The sequence below is a fragment of the Barbus barbus genome, assembly GCF_936440315.1.
Source record: "Barbus barbus genome assembly, chromosome: 25".
NCBI classification, from domain to species: Eukaryota; Metazoa; Chordata; class Actinopteri; order Cypriniformes; family Cyprinidae; genus Barbus; species Barbus barbus.
In genome coordinates, this window is record NC_136753.1 from 22,376,766 (window position 1) to 22,403,853 (window position 27,088).

General features: G+C 37.0%; 1 protein-coding gene across 2 annotated transcripts in view; it reads left to right on the forward strand.

Annotated features, from left to right (window-relative positions):
- The window catches only part of LOC306844479 (SLIT-ROBO Rho GTPase-activating protein 3), an 85,107-nt gene that overhangs the window by 46,810 nt on the left and 11,209 nt on the right, over positions 1–27,088 (forward strand). The window contains exons 5-18 of one of the 2 annotated variants that reach the window (XM_079376643.1): positions 2,753–2,938; positions 5,821–5,949; positions 8,253–8,474; positions 9,168–9,269; positions 11,926–12,123; positions 12,673–12,757; positions 15,789–15,816; positions 17,468–17,570; positions 19,191–19,251; positions 19,908–19,985; positions 20,823–20,957; positions 22,067–22,172; positions 22,849–23,076; positions 24,328–24,401. In XM_079376643.1, coding sequence (XP_079232769.1) covers positions 2,753–2,938; positions 5,821–5,949; positions 8,253–8,474; positions 9,168–9,269; positions 11,926–12,123; positions 12,673–12,757; positions 15,789–15,816; positions 17,468–17,570; positions 19,191–19,251; positions 19,908–19,985; positions 20,823–20,957; positions 22,067–22,172; positions 22,849–23,076; positions 24,328–24,401 — 1,735 coding nt within the window. Of the gene's footprint in view, positions 1–2,752; positions 2,939–5,820; positions 5,950–8,252; positions 8,475–9,167; positions 9,270–11,925; positions 12,124–12,672; positions 12,758–15,788; positions 15,817–17,467; positions 17,571–19,190; positions 19,252–19,907; positions 19,986–20,822; positions 20,958–22,066; positions 22,173–22,630; positions 22,719–22,848; positions 23,077–24,327; positions 24,402–27,088 lie in introns of those variants that run through there. The other variant, XM_079376644.1, reaches the window with a different exon arrangement.

Genomic DNA, 27,088 nt, shown 5'->3' on the forward strand with positions numbered 1-27,088 from the left:
TTTTATTTTTTATTTTGGTAAAGTTCATATTTCATAACATTTTTAATGCACTGAAATTGTATTTTTGGGTAATACATGTACACATAATTGGTCATCGTAATAGTTGTTTTAATCAGCTACTAAATTCAGTAAATGATGCACTGAATTTGCATTTTTTGATTACTACTACCATTCACAAGACTTGAAAGAAAGAAAATTTTGTAGGTTGTGAATGACATCAGGGTGTAAATAATGTCAGGAATTTTGGATAAACATTTCCTCTCTTGTATGTTAACTTTCAATGCTGCAAATTTGAGACAGGACTAGCTCTTTGTCCAAATAATGGACAACAGGGAACAGCCCGGTCACAGACAATTATTTTTGCCACCTAATTTCATATTGTAGTAGCGCAGACACATTAAATCACAGGAAGCAGCACTAAAAGCATGCACAGTGCCATCGTGCGGACGCACTTGATGACCTCCTCTGGAATGATCAGATGATATGTGGGCGTAAAGTTAGAGTGAAATAGCTGAGTGTATGTACATTAATGTCAGGGTCAGTGCAGATGAGCAGTCAGTGGACGCCTGCAGGCTGGCTGATTTAATAAGCATTTTATTGAAAACACCATCAGACCAGCATCTGCCAGCTATAAGGAGCGGAATAAAGCCGGGCAGTGGCGCAGAGAACCCCCCTCCCCTTTCACTTGCTCTGCTCTATTGTTTGAGCAGAGAGGATAATGGGGATGAATAGCAGACTGGGTCACACCAATCAGACATGAGGTAAAACAGTTTGCATCGTTGCAAACACCTCAGTCATACAGAGAACTCCGTCGTCGGAGTCAGCAAAACATGCGGTTTTGTTTGAATCAGCTTTGTGTTTCATACACACTTCCTTCAGAATCTCATTGTCCTTAGATCGCCCCTCCTTCAGTCTCTGTCATCCCGGGCTTGAATGGAAAGCTTGGACTTGGTGGAAAGAGGCAGGACTATGGTACTTCTGCTGCCAAGTCCATACTCCTATGCATATTCATGAGGTGATCTGCTCTGTAGAGCTGACGGGAATACAACTGTTCTTTCTCGACCTGCGTGGCTTCTCTGGAATTAAACTAGTTTTGAGATAATTTCAAGAAAGTTTCAGGATTGAGTTGTTTTGTTTCACCAAGGAAAACAATGAATGTCTTCATTTTGAGTAAATGTGAGAATAACATTTATGAAATGTTTCATTTTGTTGTTTGACATTTAAAGCATTTGGGTTGTTTCTGCAGTACATATTCTCATTTACATTTTTATGAAAATTGGAAGCATTCTAGGATAATTTAGGATTTTGTCCCACATAAACTGGAAGTGTATACGCTTTTTCAGGGTTTGTTACTTTCTTCTGTCCCGGTTTAATGTGCAAAGTTAATACTCTCCTCCAAGTCTGTGTTTATGTGATCATAAATACAGTAGGGTTAGGGTTAGGGGGCATGGAGAAATCAAGAGTTTGGAAACCACCAGTGACACCAGCAACCAACAACTACCTGATCAGCTGAGAAAACAACAGTAGTTGATGACAGACAAATCATAAAAGCTGTGAAAATGAACCCTAAAAGACATGTCTGTAAAATCACCAACAACTTCCAGAAAGCTGGGGTGATGCGCTGACAATCTACTGTCCTCAGGAGACTTTGACACAGAATTACAGATGCTACACAGCAAGATGCAAACCTCTGACCAGCACCAAAAATAGAAAGGCAAGATTAGAGTTTGCAAAAAAGCACAAAGGTGAGCCAGAAGAGTTTTGGAACTGTTTATGGACCGATGAGACAAAGATGAACCTTTATCTAAGTGATGGGAAAGCAAAAATGTGGAGAAAAAAAGGGAACTGCACTGATCCCAAGCATACAGCCTCATCTGTAAAGCATGGTGGAGGTGGTGTCGTGGCATGGGCATGCATGGCTGCCTCTGGAACAGGCCCTCTCAACTTTACTGATGACGTAATGTATGATGACAGTAGCAGAATGAATTTGGAAGGGTACAAAACCATCTTGCCTACCAATATTCAAGAAAATGACACCAGATTCATTGGGAAGTGCTTCATATTGCATCAGGACAATGACCCAAAACACCCTGCCAGTTCAGTCAAGGAATTTATAAGGGCAAAGAAATGGAAAGTATTAGATTGCCCAAGTCAATCTCCAGATTTAAATCCGATTGAACATGAATTTCACCAGATGAAGAGGAGAGTAAAGACAGAAACTCCCCAAAACAAGAAACAATTGGAATTAGCTGCATTAAAGGCTGGGAAAAGTATTTCAAAGGATGAGACCAAGAGTCTGGTGATGTCTATGGGTCACAGACTCACTGTTGTGATTGTGCGCAAGGGATCTGCAAAAAAATTATAGCTTTTCATCTTTTATATCAGCCTTATGTTCAACTGTCCCAATACTTATGCTCACATCAATGAGTGGGATGAACTCTAAAAGTGCTGTTCTTTTTATTTGGTAAAACATGTATGTGTTGAAACGGCTAATAATAAAATGTGACATTCTGTAGTTTTGTCTCATATTCATCTTTTAATCATATTTGCAAATGTCTTGACTCCACAGCCAACAGAGCAATTTTGTCTTTACTGTTCCAATACGTATGAAAGGCACTGTGTATATATAAATATATATAAAATCATAGATCTAATTTGTGCTTTCAGTATTATAACAGTTTTTGATGTCACTGATGCCAATAGCCAGTGGTGTAATTATTTCTTCTTCATAGTGTTTTATATCATCCTACAGGTGATGAAGACATATCACATGTACCACACGGAGAGCATCAGTGCAGAAAACAAACTGAAGGAGGCAGAGAAACAAGAAGAGAAGCAGTTTAGCAAATCTGGAGACCTCAATGTCAACCTCCTGCGCCACGAGGACCGACCCCAGCGCCGCAGCTCGGTCAGGAAGATTGAGAAGATGAAGGAGAAGGTGAGATTACTTTGGTGAGCTAGCAGCCGAGCTCATAATGCTCGGCAGAGTGACTCATAATGCTACCCTGCTTTTATTAAACCAAAGGGCCGTTGCAGCCTAGAATCACATTCATTCCTTCTCCTGACACTCTCAAGCAGGATTCTGACCCTTTAAGAGAAAGATTATGTTATTTCAAGTGGTGTATATTATCTGTACACAATGGAGGATAAAGCTAGCCCTTTGTTGCTCCTTGACTTCCTTCGAAAGCCACCGTGGAAGGAAGTGAAAGTCAATATTGCATCATCATGACCAATGTCTTTTTTATCCAAAGCTACTTTCAGTACTCTTATTAGACAATCCACCTGGAGGAAACTTGAGTTAAGTGCCCTTGTTCTTGGTTAAGTGTTGATGTTGATGCCTCGTTGCGAGGATCAAACCAGAACACTTCCGAATACAAACCCTGAGTTTCGATTGACAGTATATGCTGTTCAATACAAACTCATCTCTTCAAGTGCTCTAAGTTTGGGTTGCTTATAATATGTATTCAAAAATGCCATATGTGCTAACCATATTCCCAAACTTGTAATGAGAAGCACTTATAAATAGTCTTTTTTCAAAAAGTTAAGAAAATTATACATAACAATAATAATTGTATTATTTTTTTCCTTAAATACACACTTTGTTCCTGTGAAATATTACAATAGTAATAATTCAGATTTTTCAGTTTTTATTTAATGATGATAATAATAATAATAAATAATAATAGTAAGAATAGTAATAATAATAATTTGCTTATTACTATAGTCTATCTTTTTTTAAATCACATTTTAAATCTTTATTTGGAAAAATCCCAATTTTTTTTTTTTCCTCAAATTCTGGAGCCCTATCATTATAGCAACATTTTGTTCTCCTACTAGCAATGCTGCCTTCCTATTAGTTACCTTCTCATCGGCTCTTTAAAGCAGTGCAGGCACTTACGTTTGAATGAATCTGATGGATGGGTTTATAAAAATGAATGCGGGCTGAGCTTTATCTAAGAATGGACAATGAGGCCAGTGAGACTGTAGACAGCCTGGAGACTGAATGGCTGACTACTCACACAAACCAGATTCAGCATTTCAGGTCAGTGACTTCAGCTGTAAATCATCTAATCCATGCTAATTCATAGCTGGATCTATGAATTTACAGGAAGCTAACTCATAGTGACTGTGGGACCATACAAAAAAAATCTATAAATATTGTGCATTTCACACAAGGCAGTTTTCATGTGAATGAATTCTGTTTCCTTTACTAACCAGCTTGCACGCTCTCTCACTTTTGCTCTTTGTGTCTCTTTCTCTCTCTCTCTGCTGTTCTCTCTCTCTCTCTCTCCCTCCCTTCCTCCCCTTTCAGGCTGCAATGCGTAGAGATGTTGGCATGAAAGCCACTCAGCCTCACACTATTTATAACCATGGTAGCCATGGATGCTCTGTGTTTCTCTGCAGCCTGACCTGATTCTGCAGGGAAGCAGACTTCGACGTGATTTTAGCACACCTGCAAGCCTCAATGGCCTTAGTGGACGATTAGTTACTAATGTGTAGTTTGATCATGTAAAAATACGTTTTGAATTGCTCTTCCAATTGTATTCAGTTAGTACAGTAGATTAGAATAAATGACAATTATGAATTTTGTCAGAATTGTGCAGCCCTAATTTTAGATTAAAGGTGAATATTACAAACGTAATAAGGGTGACAAAAAAATACACTAATAATTTATTCAGTTTATATGCTGGTAATCTTTCAACTTTAAAAGAGACTGCTATTATTCACACCCAGCTAATCGCTATAATTCTGTGACACAATGATTAAAAAGCCTCATTTGAACTATGATTTGTGCTGTAAAAACTGATTTGTCTGCTCAAAAATGAAAATTTTGTTAACATAATGCCAATTTCAAATCTCAATGACTTTCTGTCTTCTGTGGATCATAATGGAAGATATTTTGAAGAATGTTTGTAACCAAACAGTTTCGGTTCCCATTCCCATTGGTTCCCCCTGACAAAAAATACAATGAAAGTCAAAAGGAACTGAGACTATATTTGATTGCCAACATCCTTAAGTTTAAATAATGGTCAGCTTATATATTGTTTCCATCGTACTTGCTTTTCATAACAGTGATTGTTTAATCGACATCGGACTCGGCTCATGTGATCAGTACTCAAGCGTTTGAACTCACATGTACTAATCACTGGTGTTTGTTCTTCATTTAAGGATTTTGTTTTGTCAATACAATTATGTAGCAGTCAGCTGTTATTAATGATACTAGAGCAGCTGTCTGCTTTGAGTGCTCAAGCTTTTTGATGAAAAATTCAGCAGGACCCAGCTGGAGCTCACAAGCAGATGAGTCTCTGTGTCTTGTTTCAATCACAGAAAACTCTCATATGATATATATTATTATTCATGCTCTCCAAATTTGCATTTTTTAAATGATCAGTTTGTTGTTCTATGCAATTTACATAAACTTAAACGTTGTAGACTGCTTATTCACAGCTTTTAACTATATGGTACACTTTAAATTTACATTTTTTTAAAGATTTTGTTTAAGTGTAGTGTGAATTATTATCTCTGTACACTCCAAAATATATGTTCTGTTATCTCTTTGAATAAACTATGTGCTAATAATTTTTGAAATATACTGGGGCTGGTTTCCTCAAGGGAAAGTTGTCACAAGGCTTATATCTCAGTAACTCAGTTACTCAGTAACTCATAGTATCTCAATAACTATCTAAGCTAGCAACCCCAAGGTCATGGGTTCGACTCCCAGGTAAAGCAAGACTGAGAAGAGATCCAATCGCCTCTATCAGTGAAACAGCTATTTATTATATTATCTGATTTCTTCTCCATTTTGTTTCCCTTTTCCAGAGGCAAGCCAAGTACTCTGAGAACAAACTGAAATGCACAAAAGCCCGCAACGACTATTTATTGAACCTGGCAGCCACCAACGCCGTCGTGGCGAAATATTACATCCACGATGTTTCGGATATGATTGATGTGAGTATGCACAATGAGGCATGCGTTTGTTTGTGTGTATCAGCTGTGATTTAAACAGTTGAACCGATGAGGGCTCGGCTCCATCTGTTTCTCTTTGCATTGAGGGTGAAGTGTCTTCTTGTTAATATGGTTTGCCTCATTTCGTTTCTCGAAATGTTTGCTTTGCATTTGCTAGAATGTCATTTTTAGTGAATTGGATTTGTGTTCTGATTTTATTCCCATCTCCCTCTGGTATTTGTGTTTTTATTGAATTATTAATCACCATTACTGTAACCTTCTAATCTGTTTTGCAGCTTCATTCGGCTTCACAATGAAAGATTAAAACTATTATTCTGCCAAACCAGAATATTTTTTGTCAGATTTATAACAAGAAAATGGAATTACTAGCTTAATTGCACATAAACCCTTTTATTGCAATTTTACTGCATGGGTATCATCCTATCAAAAATCAGCTGAGACTGGATCGGTGATGTGAGGTATACTGAAATATTTCCCCTGCTGGCTCGCCTCTGCTGTCTCTGTTGTGTTAGCATTAGTACGCACACTGTAGATAAACCGAACCTCTGTTATTTTTGCTGAGAGATGCAAAGAGTGTCACATTGCTGTCCGTCAGTACGCCCTGATATCCTGAAGCAATTTAAGAAAACATAAACTGCAGTCGCATACTGTTTGCATATCTATGTAGCAGCTGTTTTGTTAGGGAATGTTGCATTGGACAATAATTTTCTATACTGTCTGAATGTATTTTATATAGAAACAGATGTAAATCCCTAAGACAGTTAACAGGTTGAAGCTGGAAGAACTCTGTAAAGGTCTTTCAGTTAGGTTGTTGACATAGGTTTACCTTTAAAACCACTAATTGGTAGAAACCACCAAACCAAAACTCACAAAACACCCACACTCACCATTGGGTATATAGAAATTCATGTGGTACTTGTGGCCTGCCGTGGTGAATTACAGTAGGACGCCAGGCTACCTTGTACCAGAAATTTACGGTTTGCTAGCTGTTCCAAAAAATCAGAAAGTGCCACAACCCATGGTACTGGTGCTTTAAAGAAACTAGGAAGGCTTTGCATTTCATCTGTTTAAAGGGATAGTTCACCCCAAATATGTTTTGTTATCATTTATCATCACTTACCCTGTAATCGTTTTGTTTCTCTGGTGAACACAGAGAATACATTTTTAGTCATTTGGTCCAAAACTACATTAAACACCAGTGACTTTCATTGTTTGGACCTAAAAATGTCTCCTTTTGTGTTCAACAGATGAAATACATTTTTGTTTAGTTTTTTTCGCTTTTGAACATCCCATTTTTTTCATTTCCAAGTCTACAACCATACAGTTAAAAATAATTCTGTGTAAGAAAAACCTTTTACTTTTAATAGTGCAGGGTCAGAAGTAGGGCAGGTCTGTCATGTTTGATAGTTTTCAGAGAGACTGACAGTGAACCGAAGGTATTATTCAAACATTTCGGTCATGGCAACCCTTGCTAACCCCAATACACAGTAGAAGTTAAGTAGTGGTTTTCTGCTTTAGATTGAAGTATATTAGTCTTAGGGCAAATAGTGGTTTCAGTATTACCAATTGACACTGTAAATAATGTAAAATAGTATGGATTTACTTCTAATGATCTGTGATTATTAGAAAATGCCAAGAATTTAAACCAGTGCTGTTATTGGACCAAGAATGTGTAAATATAGAATCTAAACTTGGAACTATTACAGTGCTATATTTTTACCATTGTACACCTCCTCTCCTGTGGCTTTTGTAATGCTAAATAGATTGTGCCACAGGCTATGACTGTCTAGTGTTTGCACTCAAACCCTTTAAAGCATAATATATGGATTTACAGTCCAATAGAGCGATAACTGCCTTGACGCAATGACTCATAGAGGTTTAAAGTTTCCCTCAAGCAAATTTAAACTTGCTCCACATTGCTAAAAGAGGTTAGTCGCACATTTGTTGCACGTTTAAACTAATTAGCTGATATCCCACTGCGCTTGTTCTTCTAATTATAGATACTGACAATCTCGATTCTCTGCTGGATGAAATTCACTCATTTAGATCATGTCATTTTAATAGAGACACAAGAGATGCTACCTGTCTTACAGTTCGTCCTGTTAGAGTGAAATGTGAAATCTCATGACTAAAAATAGGCATCACCATGGAAACATTTTAGCAAATAAAATTTCATTTATACTGTCTTCACAGAAAGAAAGATTGGATTTGTGTTCTTCTAAATGTCATTCAGGCTTGCCGTGAGAGATTTTATCTCTCATCCTTCATTTTTCTTCTTTCTACAGTGCTGTGACCTCGGGTATCATGCTAGCTTGGCACGTACATTAAGGACATATCTGTCTGCTGAGTATAACCTGGAGACCTCTCGCCATGAGGGTCTGGACATCATAGAGAACGCTGTGGACAACCTGGACCCTCGTAGCGACAAGCACAAGATCATGGACATGTATAATCAAGTCTTTTGCCCACCCATGCGCTTTGAGTTTCTGCCGCACATGGGAGATGAGGTATATAGCCTTCAACTTACCCAATGATATCTTATTATTGTAACTGTTCAACCAAAAATAAAGTTCTGTTATTATTCACCTTCAAGTTGCTCCAAACTGTATGACTGTGGAGCACAAAAGTTGATTTTTAAAGATTATCTTTGTCACCCTTTTCAATATAATGAAATGTAATCCAAAAAAAATACTGTAAAAGTTCCATTAAAGTGGTTCATATCACTTAAATTTGCAAGTTATACATTAGCTTTGTGTAAAAAAACAGACAAAATTTAAGTCATTATTGGGGTTTGGAAAGACAGAGAGTAAGCAATGACAGAATTAAACTTTTTCACTGAACTGTCCTTTCAAGAATAATAATATTGGCCTACTAAATGTTTATTGAAATCTAAGATATGTCAAAATTACTTTTTTCCAAATAACTAGTAAAGTAACAGTTAACTTTTCAGATAAGTAACACAAGTTACTTATAACTTTTGTTTTTTTTGTTATTTACAATAAATAAGCAAGTGCAGCTGAGGTGACAAAAAGTAGCGCTAAAGTAATGTAATCCATTACTTTCCATAAAAAAGTAACTAACACAGTTACTTTTTTATGGAGTAGCGCAATTTTGTAATGCATTACTTTTTAAAGTAACTTGCCCCCAACACTGATCATGACAGAGATAAATGGCTTTGTGTTTTGTTTTGTGTGTCTCAGGTGTGCCAGGTGAGTGCCCAGCAGCCCGTCCAGACCGAACTTCTGATGCGTTACCACCAGCTGCAGTCCCGCTTGGCCACGCTCAAGATTGAGAATGAGGAGGTAAGAATCATCACAGCTACTACATGAAACATTTTATCATGGCCATTATCATGCTATCCACCTCTCAGAAATAATTATTTAGTCTCAGCCTCAGATGCCACAACCAAAAACCATTCACTGACTGTGATGCATATTTCATACTAAAATAATCGCTAGCTCCAATCTGTTTGACTGGTTTTATCCAATTTCCAAAAAGTCAGAATGTGCAGGTCTTTATCAGTGTGCTGGGAAACAGTTACGGTACGGTAACTTTACCGATACGGCACCAAGCAGCTGTACTAAATGCTTCAGTGAAATCTAGTTGTTTGATTCACAGCTTTTGTGGTTCAAGGCTTTGAATCTTGAGAGATATTCAGAGCTTGTTAGAAAACAGCTGTATAATCTACTTTGTTCTCAAAGTTATATCTGATTTCAGATTTAAACCAAACACAAAAGAACTAGTTGATTTACAGTGTCAGTCAGATGACCTTGTCTAGCTCTTTGCTAAAACAAACCAAAAATTTTGATTCATCAGTTAATGTCACATTAACGAAATTCTGTTGGGGGAAAAAAAGGGTTCTGATAGTCAGTGTAGCAAATTTGTTTGACCAACCTGAACCTGTTGCGAAATCTGTGTGGGGAAGTACTTCTCACACATGTGAAATTCCTGAACACTATATTGTATATGAATGTATTGTTATATTTTTCAATCTCTCCACTTCAAGCACAACGTCATGTTATAGAAGTAAAATAGGTTGCACACTCTGTTTCCTGTTGACTGTAACATCAGATCTGTATGCTATACAGGTCCCTCTCTTGCAACCACATGCTTTGGAAACTATTGAGTTTTATTTACACCTGCTCGGTGTAAAGATTCATCAGCTTGTTTAGTGTGACTCATCACTCTGCAGAAAGCCCAACTGCCTCTCACACACGAGTCTTTATCACTCAAACAGCCCTTGGCTTTACTCACATACTTTCTTTAGAACCATTTTTAAAGTGCTCCAGAGAATACTTCAGCCTAGCAATCAAATTCGTTGCAATTTAGTCCATATTTCTTGGGAACTGAGAGTTTATTTTTAGCATTCTCATCTGTTAATGGTGTGTGTACTGTATATTTTGGTATGGTTATCTCCATGTTTGGTCTTTGTGAGGGTAATTCTTTGTATTGGGAGAGCCGAACACAACTCACCGACCAACTAAGTGTATGCAGGTGCCAATGGACTTTGTAATAGCTCTCGTCTGTGCGTATTGATGATTTCATCTCACCCTTATCACTTTGTGTCTCATAACCAGCTTGTAATTGATGATTTTGTGTCATATAGGGAATGTGCCACATTAATCTGTGAGGGCCTGGGGCCAATTCACACACTAGTCACTACAGCATTCAGATGATCCTTGATTTCATACATTGGTGTGAGTGAATCATAGTCCCAGGGTCAAAAACCAGTATAAAGGTTTAGGAAGTCTCAGAGCTGCATACAGCACTACAGTATATATACAAATATCACTTGTGGTTTGGCTATATTGGTTAAATATATCTTTAAAATAGGTTAAATAGGTTGAGATCTTTTCTTTATTGCTCATTTTTGAGGTAATAAGCATTCAAGTAAGCAGCAACACGTTTAAGACTGTGGCCGTATATGTATCATAGTGACACATAGATGGTAGCTGAAGCTCATTTTACACTTTTTTTCTTCCAGTGATTTGTTTTCTGAACTAGTGTACTGCACAAATACTTTTATTTGGCAGTTTAATCCATTTTTTTGAGTCTCTCAATATTCTTAAGCTCATATTGTGGGTTTGAATATATCACAGAGCGCATACCTGTTATTGCAAACAATAAGTGTTTTTTTCAAATACACTGTGCACAGAAAATTTTGTTTTTAAAGTATTGTGAAAGTGCCCACAGTATATTCCAGGGTTTAACAATAAAGATTTTTTGTTTATGATGTCAGGCCAGTATTTATTTTTTCCTTTCCCTGCTAACATTATATTACAAAAACATTTTAACATCATTTGTGTGTGTTAAAAATATATGTATGTATATATATATATATATATATATATATATATATATATATATATAAAATATTATATTTATATATGTTTTATATTATAACAATATTTAGTGTGTATACAAAAGTGTAATATAATTATGGAAGCCAGTTTTCACTTTAGGGAAAAAATGTGGCTTCATATATCTTCCTTTCCTATTTTAGACTGTCATAACTGCCTTTTTATTTTTTACTCTGAGACAGAAACCGATTTTCATGTATTACTTCATGACTGCTTCAAATTTATGAATACACTTTTGCTGGATGGCATATGGTGTGAATCATAACCGATTTGGGTGTAATTTTAAACTTATTCTAACCGATGCTTCTAAGACTAACACAAGTCATTCTCAAAATTTCAACAAATTCCACTTCCCTTTAAGTTACATCACTGTCAGATGTCTAGAAATATACACTACTGTTCAAAAGTTTTGGGTCCGTAGGTCTTCTATGCTTGCCATCAAAAACAATTTTAAATATCCTTGATGAAAGAAAGTATACATTTCTTTTAAAAATTACCCTAAACTTTGATCGGTAGAGTAAATCTTACGCAATTTATATTCCCTAAGTTCATACTCACCTCTCTTTCACCTTACTGAGTCCCTGCTATGTTTAATTAGGTGCGCAAGACCCTGGATGCCACCATGCAGACCTTACAAGACATGCTGACAGTGGAGGACTTTGATGTATCAGATGCCTTCCAGCACAGCCGATCCACGGAGTCCATCAAATCCGTGGCTTCTGAGAGTTACATGAGCAAATTAAACATTGCTAAGAGACGAGCCAATCAGCAGGAGACGGAAGTCTTCTACTTCACTGTGAGTGGCCTTATTTTCTCAGACCATAAGCACTGGGACCACAAGTACTGTTATTATTATTAGTCCAATTTTAAATGACTTTTAGTGAATGGCATATAAAATGAATTGTGAATTATTTAATCAGCATATGTAATGAATTCAAGTTTTATTCGATTTTCACTCCTAATTATTAGGTATTTTGGACATAAAATGGCAAAACCTGGCATCTTCCATTTAAAAATAAAGATGAAGTCCTGGTTCTCTGGAATATCAGTAGATCTTTTAATACATGGTTCTCATCACAATCGTCTCTGCAAACACTGATATCAGAGTCTACTCAGCCTGTCCTATCTGTCTGTCCAAACTCAGTCATCACGCACAAATCCGCAAAACATTCGTGACAAGGCCCATGAGACGGAAATTAAATCCTCCTATTGGAACAGATTGAATTTGCGGTGTGCAAAGTACAGTGTAATCTGTTCTTTGTTGCCCACAGCACACATCACTCCCCTGTTTTAATCACATCCTATTAAAATCATTAGCTCACTGACACCTTCATCTGTGTCGCAGAAATTCAAGGAGTACCTGAACGGCAGTAACCTCATCATTAAGCTGCAGGCCAAGCATGACCTGCTGAAACAGACTCTGGGGGAAGGTGAGTTATCTGTTTATTAAATAAGTTTCTCTCTGCTCTCTAGAAATTCTGGGCATCAGCTAAGCCTCTGGCATCTAATTGCGACTTTGGTCATTGTTGGATATAAAATTGAAAGTTGTCGCTTCATTGCAAGCTCAGAAAGTTTGTATAATGAATGTATCTAAACTAAAAGTTTAAGACCACTAGTGAAAATTCTTCTATTTTGTGTTGTCTTGTCTAATTTAAAGCTGGCAGAACTGGCACAAACTCCATAAGTTTGTGTAGAACTGATGATCATGTTTTAATATGGTCAGTGCCACCAATTTGATTAGTGACATAAATAAGCTACAAAGATATGATATTTTCTTTGTCATTCTTCCATGACAGTCTGGGATATTTAATTAATGACATTTTATATATAGAAAAAAATATATTGTATTTAAGCTAATGTCAATTTTTGTTCATAAAAAAATCTCAGATTTTCACTGTCATCTATCTTTGGGTATAGAGCTATATAGAGCTATAGCTCTGTTTAAGCAATATAGAGGGTCATTTTCAGCCTAATGTTTACAGTATGTTCCACATCTATATTACACTGTGAATTACCATAGACAATATTTTTGAGTTATCCTTCAGTTTGTTAATACAAATGGGGATTAAACATTTAAAATATGACCATAACACAAAATTATGATTGCTTATTAACCCTTCTGTGCAAAGTTATATCCAATCTTTCAACTGATATCACAACTAGCTAAAACACAAACCCAGTTACTTTTGCACTGTACCGACACATCTAATACTGTGACAAAAAGTCCCACACACTGTTGTATATTTTGTAGACTTTTTAGATAATGCCAAAGACTTTCTTCAGGCAAATAATAATGTTGTAGTTAAAGACCTTTTTGAAGGAAATGCCTGAAGAAAGACTGAAATGTTGTTAAGCTATGACAGTGTTTTGGGGTATAAATTATCAATTTAAGTGATTTAACAAAACAAAAAAGCTAGGCTGCCATTCTACATGTATTAGTGTGAACATGCTTTGTTTTTACCAACTGAGGGACACAGATGCCATCCATAGAACTGTAGTTGAAATTTACCTTGAATATTCCTTTAGGTATCAGGCCTTTTGTTGTCAGATGATAAGAAAGACCCTGCTTTCATGGCCGCATCTCCCATAAGGCCTCTTGTCACTTCGGTTACGGGCAGTTTGCGCCCAATCAATCAGCTAGTGGCACCGGGGGGGAATTTGGCAGCTGCCTGTGCGGCAGCTCATAATCTAATGACGGCACACTGTGGGACGCCCCAGCTGAGTCCAGCGGCCACCCATGTATATGATCGCTGACCAGTCCTGCCCTCTTCCCCTCACCAGACTGTGTGCTCAATAACACGTCACCTTATCGTCTCAGTAAAACCAGACACTCGAAGCTAGCCAAGGTGTGTGCGTTAGTGCATATACATGAGTTTGTCACATATGGTTGCAGCAGGTACCGCCCATGTTTTTAAATTATTCACCTAATTGATCCTCCATCCATGAAGCCAATTAGCTTGGCACATCTAATTCTCTCCATTAATGTTATCAAGGGTTGCCATGTCACCAGCAACCTAGTTTAAATGCTGACGCGTATTTAAATGAGTTATGTAGAAGAATAACTGTCTCGATTTGCAAATGTTCTGTGTGTAAACCAGATTCTCCCAAACCACTATCCAGAAGCATGATTGGAACGGATTCTAGTCTCTTTTTTAACTCCTCAGCTGGCAAGACAAAAGCCTTTCAGTTTTTGGAATGATTTTAGAGGGCATAGCAAAGGCACATGGGAACCACTCCATTTGATTTGCAGATTTAGTGAAATGAAATGATTTGAGGGCCCACTTCACATCTCTGAAGTACCCATGTAGAAACATTAGTGGTTCCTCCTCATTACATGCTGATTCAGAATTGGAAAAACTTGGTCTGCGTTATTGGCAGGTGCTCTAGAGATAATGTGGGGACTTTTTTGTTATTTTTTCTACTTTTTCAACAGAATTCTTTTTTTATTGCATTTGTTTTATGTGTTTTTAAACATTTGTGTGCTTAGCATCATGATCACAGCAATCAACCAATATTTTTGGTTTTCCACAATAATTTGTTGACATAAATTATGGAGCTTGAGCAGAGGTGTGCTTTCATATTTTCAGAAGTCAGATTTCACAAGCTAAAAAAACAAAACAAAATCCTATACCTACAAAGGAGAGAAACAAGCCTTGTCTAGGCACTACAGTGTGATAGAGATATGATATAGCAAAAAATAGCAAATGCTTAACAACCACCCAGTTGTTTACACCTAAGAAACGTCCTGGCATCAACCCAACAACAAATCAAACAAAACAAAAATATATTTGATTGGACTTTTTTTTTTTTTTTTGAAATTGAAATCCGAAACTAATATTTAAGTAGTTTGATAGTTTAGTGTGATAGTTTTAATTCTTGCATTATTGTCACTCCTGATTGTTTTATCCTTTTTTTATCAATTATTATTATTACTATTTAATTTAAAATTGAAAACGGAAACTGACATTTGAATAATTTGGAAACATTCTTGCATTATAATTTTTTATTTTTGACCATTCTATTTATATTTTCATTGTTTGTATGATGGCGATACCACGGAACCCTTTTCAGTGCACTGGACATTGGGACAAAGAACCTAGTGAGCCGTCACAGACATCGCTCAGTGTCACCAGTGTGAAATGAATCCCTTGATGCACACCCACTCTTACACACCCTCATACCCACAAATACAAACACATACACTCACTCATTTAGCCCCTTTAGTTCCTTCTGTGACCGTCTGACACCCCGCAGGGCCCTTTCCGAGGTTTCTACGGTGACCAGCGCTCCTCTTTGTCTCAAGCTCTGTGTGGCTGCTCACCCATTCATCTCGTCTTCAATAGCACTGGCCACTCTCACGATAGCCCTCAGTAGGCTCTGACCGAGCTTTAGAACCCAGTACATGAGATCATGCTAATAATGGCATTTCTAACTCCTCCCTCTTTCCACTCTCTTTTTTAGGAGAAAGAGCTGAATGTGGAACTACAAGGTAAGAAAGTTCTTCTGATGATGTAATTCACATTTTCAAAAACAAAATAAAGGTTCTTAATTGGCATTTGTGGTTCCATGAAGAAACTTTACCATCCATGGAACCTTTCCATTGCATAAATGCCCTTTATAATGGTAAATGGTTCTGTAGATTTTTAACATGTTCTTCACAGTAGGAAACAAAGGTTATTTGAGGAACTGTTCACTGTAAGGTTCTTTGCAGGACTTTTCTTCTGTAGTATACTTTTAAAAACAAAGGTGCATTATTCCCATCTATGATTCCTTGAAAACCGTTGACATCCATGGAACCTTTCTATGGCACAAAATGTTCTTTCTAAGAGCTGTTCACTGAAAGGTTCTTTGGGGAACCCAGAGTGGTTCTTATGTGACATTACTATGAAACCCCCCATTTGGAACCTTCAATGTTAAGATTGTAGATGTGAAAACACCCTTTTGAAACCTTTATTTTAAAGAGTGAAGATATACTTTTACCTAAATAAAATAAATAAAGAGTCTCTAAAGAAAACTGCAGTTGTTTAGCCATTGAGTCATTAAGAATAAGATTCAGTCCGTGCTATACCTCTCATCCATATCCATTATCCATATCCATGATTATTGTTTTTAATGGAAAAGTTATTTTACCACAGTCGCAAATCATTGTTGTGGCATTTTTAGACTAAAAGATGATTTTACACTCCATTTTCTGCATGATCAGCTGCTAAAACAACCTCTAAAACACTTAGCAGGCCAGGGTAAAAGCAAGAGAGGACAAATAAAACTTTTTTGATATTGCATGACGGTCAAAAGGGGACTTGTCCTCAAGCTGTCACTGGCAGGGGCTCAGCTCATGCTGGGTTATCCAGAATGTCCTCTGACAATGCTGAGAATAGAGCCTTCCTGGTAAACAGATGCAGGCCTCTTCTGATCTCTCAGTTGGAGGACATCTACCAGTGTTGCCATTGATAATCATATGCCCTTTATTTAAAATTTAAAATTAAACACTGTTCCACAAATACAGCTGTGAACGCTTAACCAATGCATATGTTGGTATGAAATTATGCAAGTGTAGCTAGAAGCGTTTTCATTTACGTAGATGCATAGAATATGTTTAAGGCCCAAATAATAAAGAGAAATGGTATTTGTTCAAGCTCTATGACAAAATATCTATATAATATTTTTGAAAACATCCAACTTGCCCATATCTGTTAATGATTAATCATGTAAGCAAATATAAACTACAGCTTGAGATTGTGCCCTCAGGTAACCACCAAAGTACAGAGCCATGTCATGTTTGATTTTGGTTGCATTTACCGGTCTGTCACAACAGCAATTATGTTTCCATAGCTAAATGTTTCAATAAGGGCCTGATTCAGTGCTCCTATAGGGAATAGAAAACTCCCTGCAGTTGTTATCGGTTAATTTGAGGTCAAAAGCATTAGGATGTAATTACGATCTTTTAAAGAACAACAATTAATGCCTGTTGCTTATTTAAACCCCTCATTATCGGCTGTTTCCTCCGCTGAGACATAAGTAAGAGTTGAGTAGATGGGAAAGGGTTTGCCGTGTAGGTTTTAAGGTTTTTGGTATAGAATGTCATTCAGAGGGTGTTTTGTGTATGTTTTTTGTTCCATCTAACCATCTCCATTCCTTAGACCCCCAACCCTTCCCCCGAAACCACAGAAATTGCGGAAACCAAGGCCTCGTTCCATCTATAACCATAAGCTGTTTAACGGCAATATGGAGAGTTTCATTAAGGTACCCACTGACTTTGGAGCTAACAGCGCCCCCTGATGGGCTGGAGGGATGGCTGAAGCTCTGTCTGTTTTTTTCCTCACTGACTCATGCGCTCACTCCCTCTGTTTGCTTCTGTTAATTTCCCGTCCTTCGCCAGGTGGCGATGATGCAGATGATAAGGGTGGCAGCTGATGCCCTCCTGCCTAAATAGACTCAGCAGGGCCCATTAGTTTGTAAGGAACTGCCATAATGCTTCATTTATGTAATTAAGTGGTCGATTACCACTTAGATTTAAAGTATTTTGTTTAAAAAGACATAAATTGCAGAGAAAATTAAACGAAGGGTATCACGTTCTCCACATGCTTCCCTTTACTGCATCTCAAGCCATTCCAGCAGCCGCCCTAATGCTATTCCACCCAGTCACCACCACGGCACTGTCGTCTTCGTGGCGATTCTGTCGTCCCTTCCTCTCTAACTGTGATTTTCTCACCTCTTTCACTCCTCTGCTCTGCTCTATGCTGCTTTGTGTCCTAGGGGAAGACGGAATGCTCGTACCCGCAATCAGGTACTGTAGAATAGGGCCAGGCATGGACTGTCTTTACCTTTCAGATAAGACTGTAATACATTTGCTTAGACAAATGACATGTCAGTGCTGCTTTCCACAAGAGTTCAAAGAGAAATTCTAACAAGCTTTCTGTAGCGAACTTCAGATGAGTTGCTACTGGCAGCCTTGGCTGAACTTTTTCTATTGTCTTATGCCCTTGAGGACAGACATGCTTAATGCTTTGCTTTATTTTCTACTAAAACAATGAAAAAAAGACTTTTATTTTTTTGTAGTTTTGTGTATATATTCCCTGTTTTTAAAGTATTTAGAAAAATGTTATTTAAAGGTGCACCAAGCAGCTTTTCCCATTTTAAAACGTTTTGCATCTAATGATACACACATATGTTAAAAAAATTTGTTTAGTTATAAAATTAGTACAATAAAATTAAAATAATTTATACTTACAAGAGATAAAACTCCAGTCACAATAGTGGCCTAGAAAAAGCTGGTTTAATTCTTCAAATTCATATTCCACAAGAAAACATATCCAATAATATGGATTACAGAGATAAAGCAAGTCATTTTTAGCGGTTCATGTGATCTCAGCATGGATGCGACCAGCTCCATGTTAGATACAACAGGTTTTATTAGATTTATTTGGAGTGTACATGATATTAAACATGATTGTATACCATTTCATAATTTTATACTACTTTAAGTACTTTTTGTTTACTTTTTAATGAGAGAAAAATGAGCAGGTGCACCTTTAAAGGCACAGATCACCCAAAAATGACAATTCTGTAATCATTTACTCACCCTAACGATGCTCCAAACCTGTATGACTTACTTTCTTTTTCAGAATCCCTAAAGAAAATATTTAGAAAAATGGTCTTTGTCCATACAATTAAAGTTAATTGAGTCCAATTTTGTTTTACTTTGACTTGGACAAAACTTCAAAATATCTCCTTTTTTGTTTCCCAGAAGAAGAAAGCCAGGTTTGGTTGAGCAGACTTGTCATTTTTTTGGTGAACTGTCCCTTTAAATCTCAGCCACAGCTTTAAAACTGGTGCCGTTTTGTAATGATTGTTGTCTTTCAGGACTCGGGTCAACCCATTCCTCTGGTGGTGGAGAGCTGTATTCGATACATTAATCTATATGGTAAGCGGTTCAAGGAAAGGTCACTAATCAATTGCAGATAAACATGCTGACTCAGGAGCTACTGGAAACCATTAGAGAGCTCTCCAAAAACAACACATCCCCTTATCATTCGGAGAGCGCTCGACATACTCAACCAGAAAGAGACACAGATGCTAATTTGAATAAGGACTCATCTGTTGTAAGTTTAAGTGATCCCGTGATACTTTGGAAATAGTTCCATATAAAGTCCATCTGTCAGGGTAAAGCTGAAGTCAGTGAATTTAGAGAATGACATCGGTCTGGCTGATAACTATGCAGTGGATTGATGATTTATTGTTCTGCTAGAGACTATACATTTTTATAGATGTCAAGGCAGAAAATAACAATGCTATAAACTCTTATTCTATCTGCTGGCTCAAAGGTTGTTAACAAGAACCTAATCCACACTTTCTTTGAGATTATTGCATTAATATCACAGGCGTTCCCTCGGCATCCAATGAAATCTTGAAAATGATTGCAACTTCTTTGGCAAAACTCATATGTGCCAAAAATAAAGAACCCCGTAGATGGAAATGTTGCATTTCCTCCTGTGCGCATCTTGTTTTGAGTTGGAAATAATGCAGTATCATGCCTTGACAAGTTTTCGACTCATGTTTCTTTTTATTTTCCTCTGCCAGGGCTGCAACAACAAGGCATATTCCGAGTTCCTGGATCTCAGGTGGAAGTCAACGATATTAAAAATTCATTTGAAAGAGGTTAGGCCCCTAGAGATCAACTGTAATTATTTTTCAGTTATTTTTGTTTATGTACTTTCCAAACTGTGAATATGTTTCTTCCGCACATCAGATCATCATTGCTGAGCAGAGGGTGTAAATAACATCAGAAAATAAAATTTGGTGGCTGGATTTCAATTTAGAAAAGCTTTCCTGTGAAACAACTTGATTCTACATTTAGCTCATGTTTGCAGATATAAACAATCATCTGCCTGGTTTTGATATTGATAAATGATGCATCAAATTATATAAGCCATTTCTAAAGCTATTCCATCGTCAAAATCATTCCATTTGCACTGAAACATTCACTACCCAGAAATTCCCAGAAATAGTATAGTAAATACAAATACAAATGCAATTCTGAAAATAGTAATACAGAGATTGGACAGCCAGAGTAACTGGTCAGATAATCTTTTACTGGAATTGACGTCATGTCTTTTTAAGCAACTCAATTCATCAGATATAGATGAAGAGTGCATATTTCAGCTACAAAAGTGATGCAAGATAAACAAAAAAAATGATACCATAAGGATATCAGTCATTAGGTGTTATACAGTTGTTGATAAATAGCTACGTTTTAATATGCAACCTTGTTATTGTGTCAAAGGTAATTGAATCATCAGCATCCAAGCAAGTATACTTAGATGCCTGCTAGTGCCTGAATCTGTGTTCTTGTTAAGCTTAGGGAACTAAGCAGCAGAAAGAGGCAAATCCCCATTTTGTACACACTTACTTTACGTTATTACTCATTATTATGTATTAGGAGTTTGTGTGTGCGTTTTTCTCCTATAATCACTATTTTTCCACCATTTATTTCAGGTGAGGACCCACTGGTTGATGATCAGAGCGATCATGACATCAACTCTGTGGCTGGCGTTCTCAAGCTGTATTTCAGAGGGCTGGAGAACCCTATTTTCCCCAAGGAGCGCTTCCTGGATTTGATCTCCACCATCAGTGAGTGTTTCATTCAGCTGCAGGATAGGTCGAAATGTCACTGGAGTGATTAAACCTGATATTACTCCATAGATTACTGTTATTTGTTTTGTTCCTACTGGTGCTTGGCTTCATCTTAGCAATTTTACAGTATAAAGCAATTTGTTAGTTTCTTATATGTGACCCTGGACCACAAAACCACTCTTTAAGTCGCTGGGGTATATTTGTAGAAATAGCCAAAAATACATTGTATGGGTCAAAATTATAGATTTTTCTTTTATGCCAAAAATCATTAGGACATTAAGTAAAGATCGTGTTCCATGAAGATATTTATTAATATGTAATATGCATTGCTAAGAACTTCATTTGGACAACTTTAAAGATGATTTTGTCAATATTTAGATTTTTTTGCACCCTCAGATTCCAGATATTCAAATAGTTGTATCTCGGCCAAATATTGTCCTATCATAACAAACCATACATCAATGGAAAGCTTATTTATTCAGCATTCAGGTGATATACAAATCCCAAATAACAAAAAATTTACCCTTATGATTTGTTTTGTGGTCCAGGGTCACATATTTTGTTTTTGGGAAAAAATGTCTGGCAAGAAAACGTAAAAAGTAAAGCATTCAAAAAACAATTAAGCATTTTAAATTAATGTTTTTATTCAGCAAGACTGCATTAAAATGTTTAAAAGTTACAGTAAAGCCATTTCTAATGTTACAGAACATTGGATTCAAATAAATAATGTTTGTTTGAACTTTCTTTTAATCAAAGAATCGTTTTTACAAAATAAGCAGCACGACTGTTTTCAACATTAATAATCAGAAATGTTTTCTGAGCACCAAATCAGCATATTAATATGATAATGGCTAATAAGTAATGGCTGCTGAAAATTCAGCATTGTCATCAAAGGAATACATTGCATTCATTGCTAGTATATATTTAAATAGAAAACAATTTAAATTATAAAAAATATTTCAAAATATTACCGTTTTTTACTGTATTTTTGATCAAATTAATGCAGCTTTGTTGAGTCTTCTTTCAAAAAAAGGAATCAGTCTTACCAACAGTTGTATGCATATTTAAATTTGTTTAAAAGTTTGTTTGTCGATTTCTTGCTTCAGAGCTTGAATCATCTGCGGAAAGAGCCCACCACATCCAGCAGATCATCGTTACCCTTCCTCGTACCATCATCATTGTCATGCGATACCTGTTTGCTTTTCTAAATCAGTAAGTTTTATTTTTTACCAACTGTTTTTTTGTGGCATACTTTATTTGACCTGCAGTCACACACGAGACATGCTCAAAAGTGGAAGGCTAATGTGTAATTTTACCACACTGCCTTCCCAGTATCTCTGTTTTCAAACTGTAAATCTCCTAGTAAATCACCATTTATATGAATAGCAGCAGTCACAAGCAAAGACATTCATTATATTTACAAAGCTATTCAACAGCCCCCACAATTCTTGTCTAATTTATGACCATGTCTGTCAAGGAGTGCTTTAGAGGATATTTACGCCAGAAGAAACCCATCAGTCTGTACTGTACTATACCTGTCCTGTTCTCCTGGCTTTTTATTGATGCTTCCTGTTCTCACCCTCCCCCAGACCGAACAAAGAATTTGATTTCACATCATGAGTTTTCCCTCTGACTTCTTTCCCCCTTTCATTTGCTCTCGATGCTTGCAGTTCTGACTCATTTGAACTTCACTTCTGCAGTCAAGAGACTTCCCAATGAGAGATGAGCTGAAAGATAATACACTGTACATGAAGATGAATTCTCTGCGACAAAGTTATGAATTAATATATTGAAACAGACAGCAGGAATAAGAAAGTTTTTGAAAGTTTGTAAGTCCTGCAGCATTACATCACCTCTAAGAACTTTTTCACCCTCTCTTCATCTCTAGTCTGTCCCAGTACAGTGATGAGAACATGATGGACCCATATAACCTTGCCATCTGTTTTGGACCCACTCTGATGCCCATCCCGGAGGGTCAGGACCCTGTGGCCTGTCAGGCTCATGTTAATGAGGTCATCAAGACCATCATCATCCACCAAGAGGTCATCTTCCCCAGCCTGCGTGAGCTGGACGGTCCTGTCTATGAGAAATGCATGACTGGAGGAGAGGAGTACTGGTGAGCTCTAGACTTTAGCTGGATTTTGATGTTATTAAAGAATGTCATAATTCCTCCGTTAGAGCCAGCTGTGGCTTAAACTGAGCTCAGTGCTATGAATGGGGAGTTTAGCACTCAGGTCATATAAAGTTGAGTAACTTTTTTGTAACCTATAGCTAAAAGAAATATTTCTACTTATAAGAAAGATAGTTTTGGCTTTAAACATTTTTAGTGGGACCATGATCTAGTGTTGGTATGAGAAGAAAATACCACACAGTTCTTTGAGATATAATATTGTTCTAAATGATTACAATATTAATATACCATGAATTACATGGTATTCTAAGGTAGTGGATGGAAATGGTTTGCTTTGGTTAGTATTAGTAATAAATGTAAACACAGCACCATTGAAAAGTTTGGGGTCAGATGTTTCTTTTTTATATATGCACGGTATTTTTTAAAATTAGATTCTGATTAATTAGATTATGCTCACCAAGGCTGCACTTATTTAATCAAAAACATTGTGAAATATTTTCTAATATGTTAGATGTTAAATATGTTATAGTTTAAAATAACTGCTTTCTGTTTTCATATATTTTAAAAATGTTATTCATTCCTGTCATGGCAAAACTGAATTTCCAGCAGCCATTTCTCCAGTCTTCAGTGTCACATGATCCTTCAGAAATGATCCTAAAATGCTGATTTGGTGCTTAAGAAACACTATTGTTATCAATGCTGAGCACTGTTTTTCTGCTGGAAACTATGATATTTTTTAGCATTCTTTGATAAATAGACAATTCAAACAGTATTTATTTGAGATAAAAGTAGAATGCATTCTTGCTAAATAAAAGTATAATTTTTTTAACCTTATTGACCCCAGCCTTTTGCGTGATAGTGTATTCATGAAACATGCTTTTTTCAAAAGCAATAAGCCTCATAATGCTGTTTGTTACCCAGTTTTTACTCGTACGTCAAGCCTAATGACTCTTAACCATGGTAAGACCAACAAAACACACAGTCTCTTGTGGCATATTGCTTTAAGTCCCATGAAATAAATATGTGACTTGTGGATTTTAATCCACAATGCTTGCTGTTTCATGAGTCTCTGATATTGGATTGGTTACTGTTTGCGTGGTATTGCAGAACTGTAATTGCCATGTTTTTTTGTTTTTGTTTTATGCTTGCATTATTATGTGTGCATTTATTGTGTTTTACTCTGTTTTTAAACATCTCTATCTCTTTGTGTTTGTTTATGTGTGTATATTCACACAGTGACAGTCCTCACAGTGAACCAGGCACCATTGATGAAACAGACAACTGCACCGAACCACACACAAGCGATGATGGTACAGACATTTATGCATTCATTCAGTGCTTTTTGCATGCTCATATCATTGTCTCTTATGGCAGGATGCTGTGTATTGTATTGTAAAGTAGACCACAAATGACCAGAAGCAAAAATCAGCATTTAAGTTTTTTTTGTTTGCTTAACCAACAGAAATGCAGTCAGATGTTTATGCTAGCCTTTGGGGTTGAAAGGAATCAAAATGTCCACATATTGCTTCTTTAAAAAACTGAGAAATTGCTCTGCCTTGTGCATTTTGAAGATTATGTGTTCATTAGCATTGCTGTGTTGTGCTTTGGCTGACCTTTCTGGCTTGTGTGTGTATATATGTGTGTGCGCACATGGATGTCAACCACATAATTGACATCAGATGTTAAAGCTGGCATTGAAACATCTGGGTCATATTCAGTTTGATCTAAACAGTTTCCACAAAAAAATATTATTCATACAATCACAGCCAATATGAGACTTTGACTGTGCTGCAAAACATCTTTCAGTATTTGTTGTGTTTTCCAGAAAATATCTAACCATCCTTAAAGCAAAATGTTAGATATTACAATAGGATTATTGTTCTCACCTCGGTGGCAATAATGTTTTAGCATTTAAAAAAAATACTTAATATATGATATATTCTCTGAAAGCAAGTCATGTTTAAATATATATTTTTTAATAACTGAGGCAAATTGTATTTAGTTCTTTAAGAAGGTTTGTATATTTTTTTTATATGAACAATTGAAAGAAATGCTTCATACACACCAGGTTGTGTTGTTTGGTGGATGTCATAATTGACATTTAGCTCAGCCAATCAGAGTAGTGCCCTTTCAGCAGTGTGCATCCTTATTGGCTGGTAAGCCAAGAGGAGATAAGAAAGATGATCTCAAATTGAAACCTGGCAGCACAGATTCAAGCTGTTATATGAGGTTCCAGGTCTTGAAAATGTCGTTCTCTGTTTTTTTTTTTCTTTTCTCCCTTCCTCTCTCACCCTTCACCCTCTTCATTTCTCACATGTAAATGATAGCATAGTCTAGCGATGTTTCTGTTGCTATATTAAATGAAGACACAGACGGAAATATCTCCTTCGGCCCAGTTTCAGCAATCTTTGCACTTCATCTCTCTCTTCCAGGCCTTGGTTTTCTCTGCTTAATTGCCTCCTCCTTTTCCTTTTATCACTTTGTTTTCTTCTCTCCCCCTCTCTTGCACGCTCTTTGTTCAGGGTGAGTAAACAGGTCTCACGGGGCTTCCTGTGCTCGCTCCCTTCATTTACTGATTGATGGAGCTGCTCTCGCTCGCTAACCCCAAACACCAGCCACATCGCTGATACCATCTCTCGCATACAGCTCGCTGCTCATTCAAGAATTAGTTTTTTTCAGTTTCACTAAAATGGTTCTGCTCTCAACTAATGGGTAAAGAGTGGGTCCTTTTTAACACTAAAATAGAATATAGTTTGTTTTTCTCTTGAAAGCTGCACTCATTATTTTTCCATTTAAAGTTTTACATGAAATGACTGCTGCAGTATATTTGACAAATCTTTAAAATGGTAAATATTCAGACCTAGCAAGCTATTCCTTTATTTTTAAATTAAGAGCAGCTGCTACAGTTTTTAGCTTGAATGTTCGATGTTTCTCGTGTTAGCTACTTATATTCATTTACACACTTATAGCTCTATAAACTGCTTTAAACAGTATGTGACTGGCTAAATCGCATGCTGTGTATGCTTATGTATATGTTTGTGATCCGCACTGACATTCTGTTTTGATCTGTCTGGTGCTCTGATCTGGAATCAGCCTTCCCTCAGGAGCTCATCAGCCACAACCTGCCTTATGCATGACTTCAGGACCATTTGAAGTCACATGCTTTAGCTCCAAAACAGCGCTATCGCAACTTCCCCATTACCCTCGGCGCATGCTGAGATATCGCAATCAGATTCTGAGCCTTCAATCCAGCCAATCAGGTGCAGTCACAATGGAAACAATCAGATGAATACAGAATTGCAAAGGCTGATTTTCTCTGTCTCTCCATTGCCATTCTTCCTCTTTCCTTCCACTTCTGTGGCATGCCTGTATTTAATTTCACCCCTGGGTGGAGACCCTAATGAAACTGATTAGTTTCTTCTAGTCAACTTGGAGATTTCCTGCCAAGCGCTGATTTGCTCTGTATATCTCCTTAACCCTGAATGACCCCACTGTCTGTTTGCCCCTGGCAGCGTCTGGGGGGGTGAAGCGTGAACTGATTTGTGGTCATGCGATGGCAGTGGTCACGTTAAATGGAAGCTGGGTGGCAGATTTGATCGGATCGGATAAAGTCCACTGTGCATTTTTAGCAGCCCATCTATATTAAAAACATGCCTGTTTCTTTGTAGTCCTGATGGGGTAAAGGATGAGATCATATCCTGATGTGTAAGACCAAACTCTGATGAATGTGTGTCTGTATGATATTGAATACAGGATCTATTTGACAAATAAACATATGTGCGTTTATTTGTCAAATAGATCCTGTATTGACATGCTGTGCACAAGCCTGTTTTTCTAAGCTATGTTGTTGAACAGTGTTTTTTCTTGTTGTTGACTGATCAGTCACATCTGTCATTTTGCCCTAAAAATAAATGAACCGTGTTTGTACACTTGACCACACTGAATGCAGTGTGTTTCTTCAATACAGAAGTCGGAAATATTGCATTGCAGGGATTCA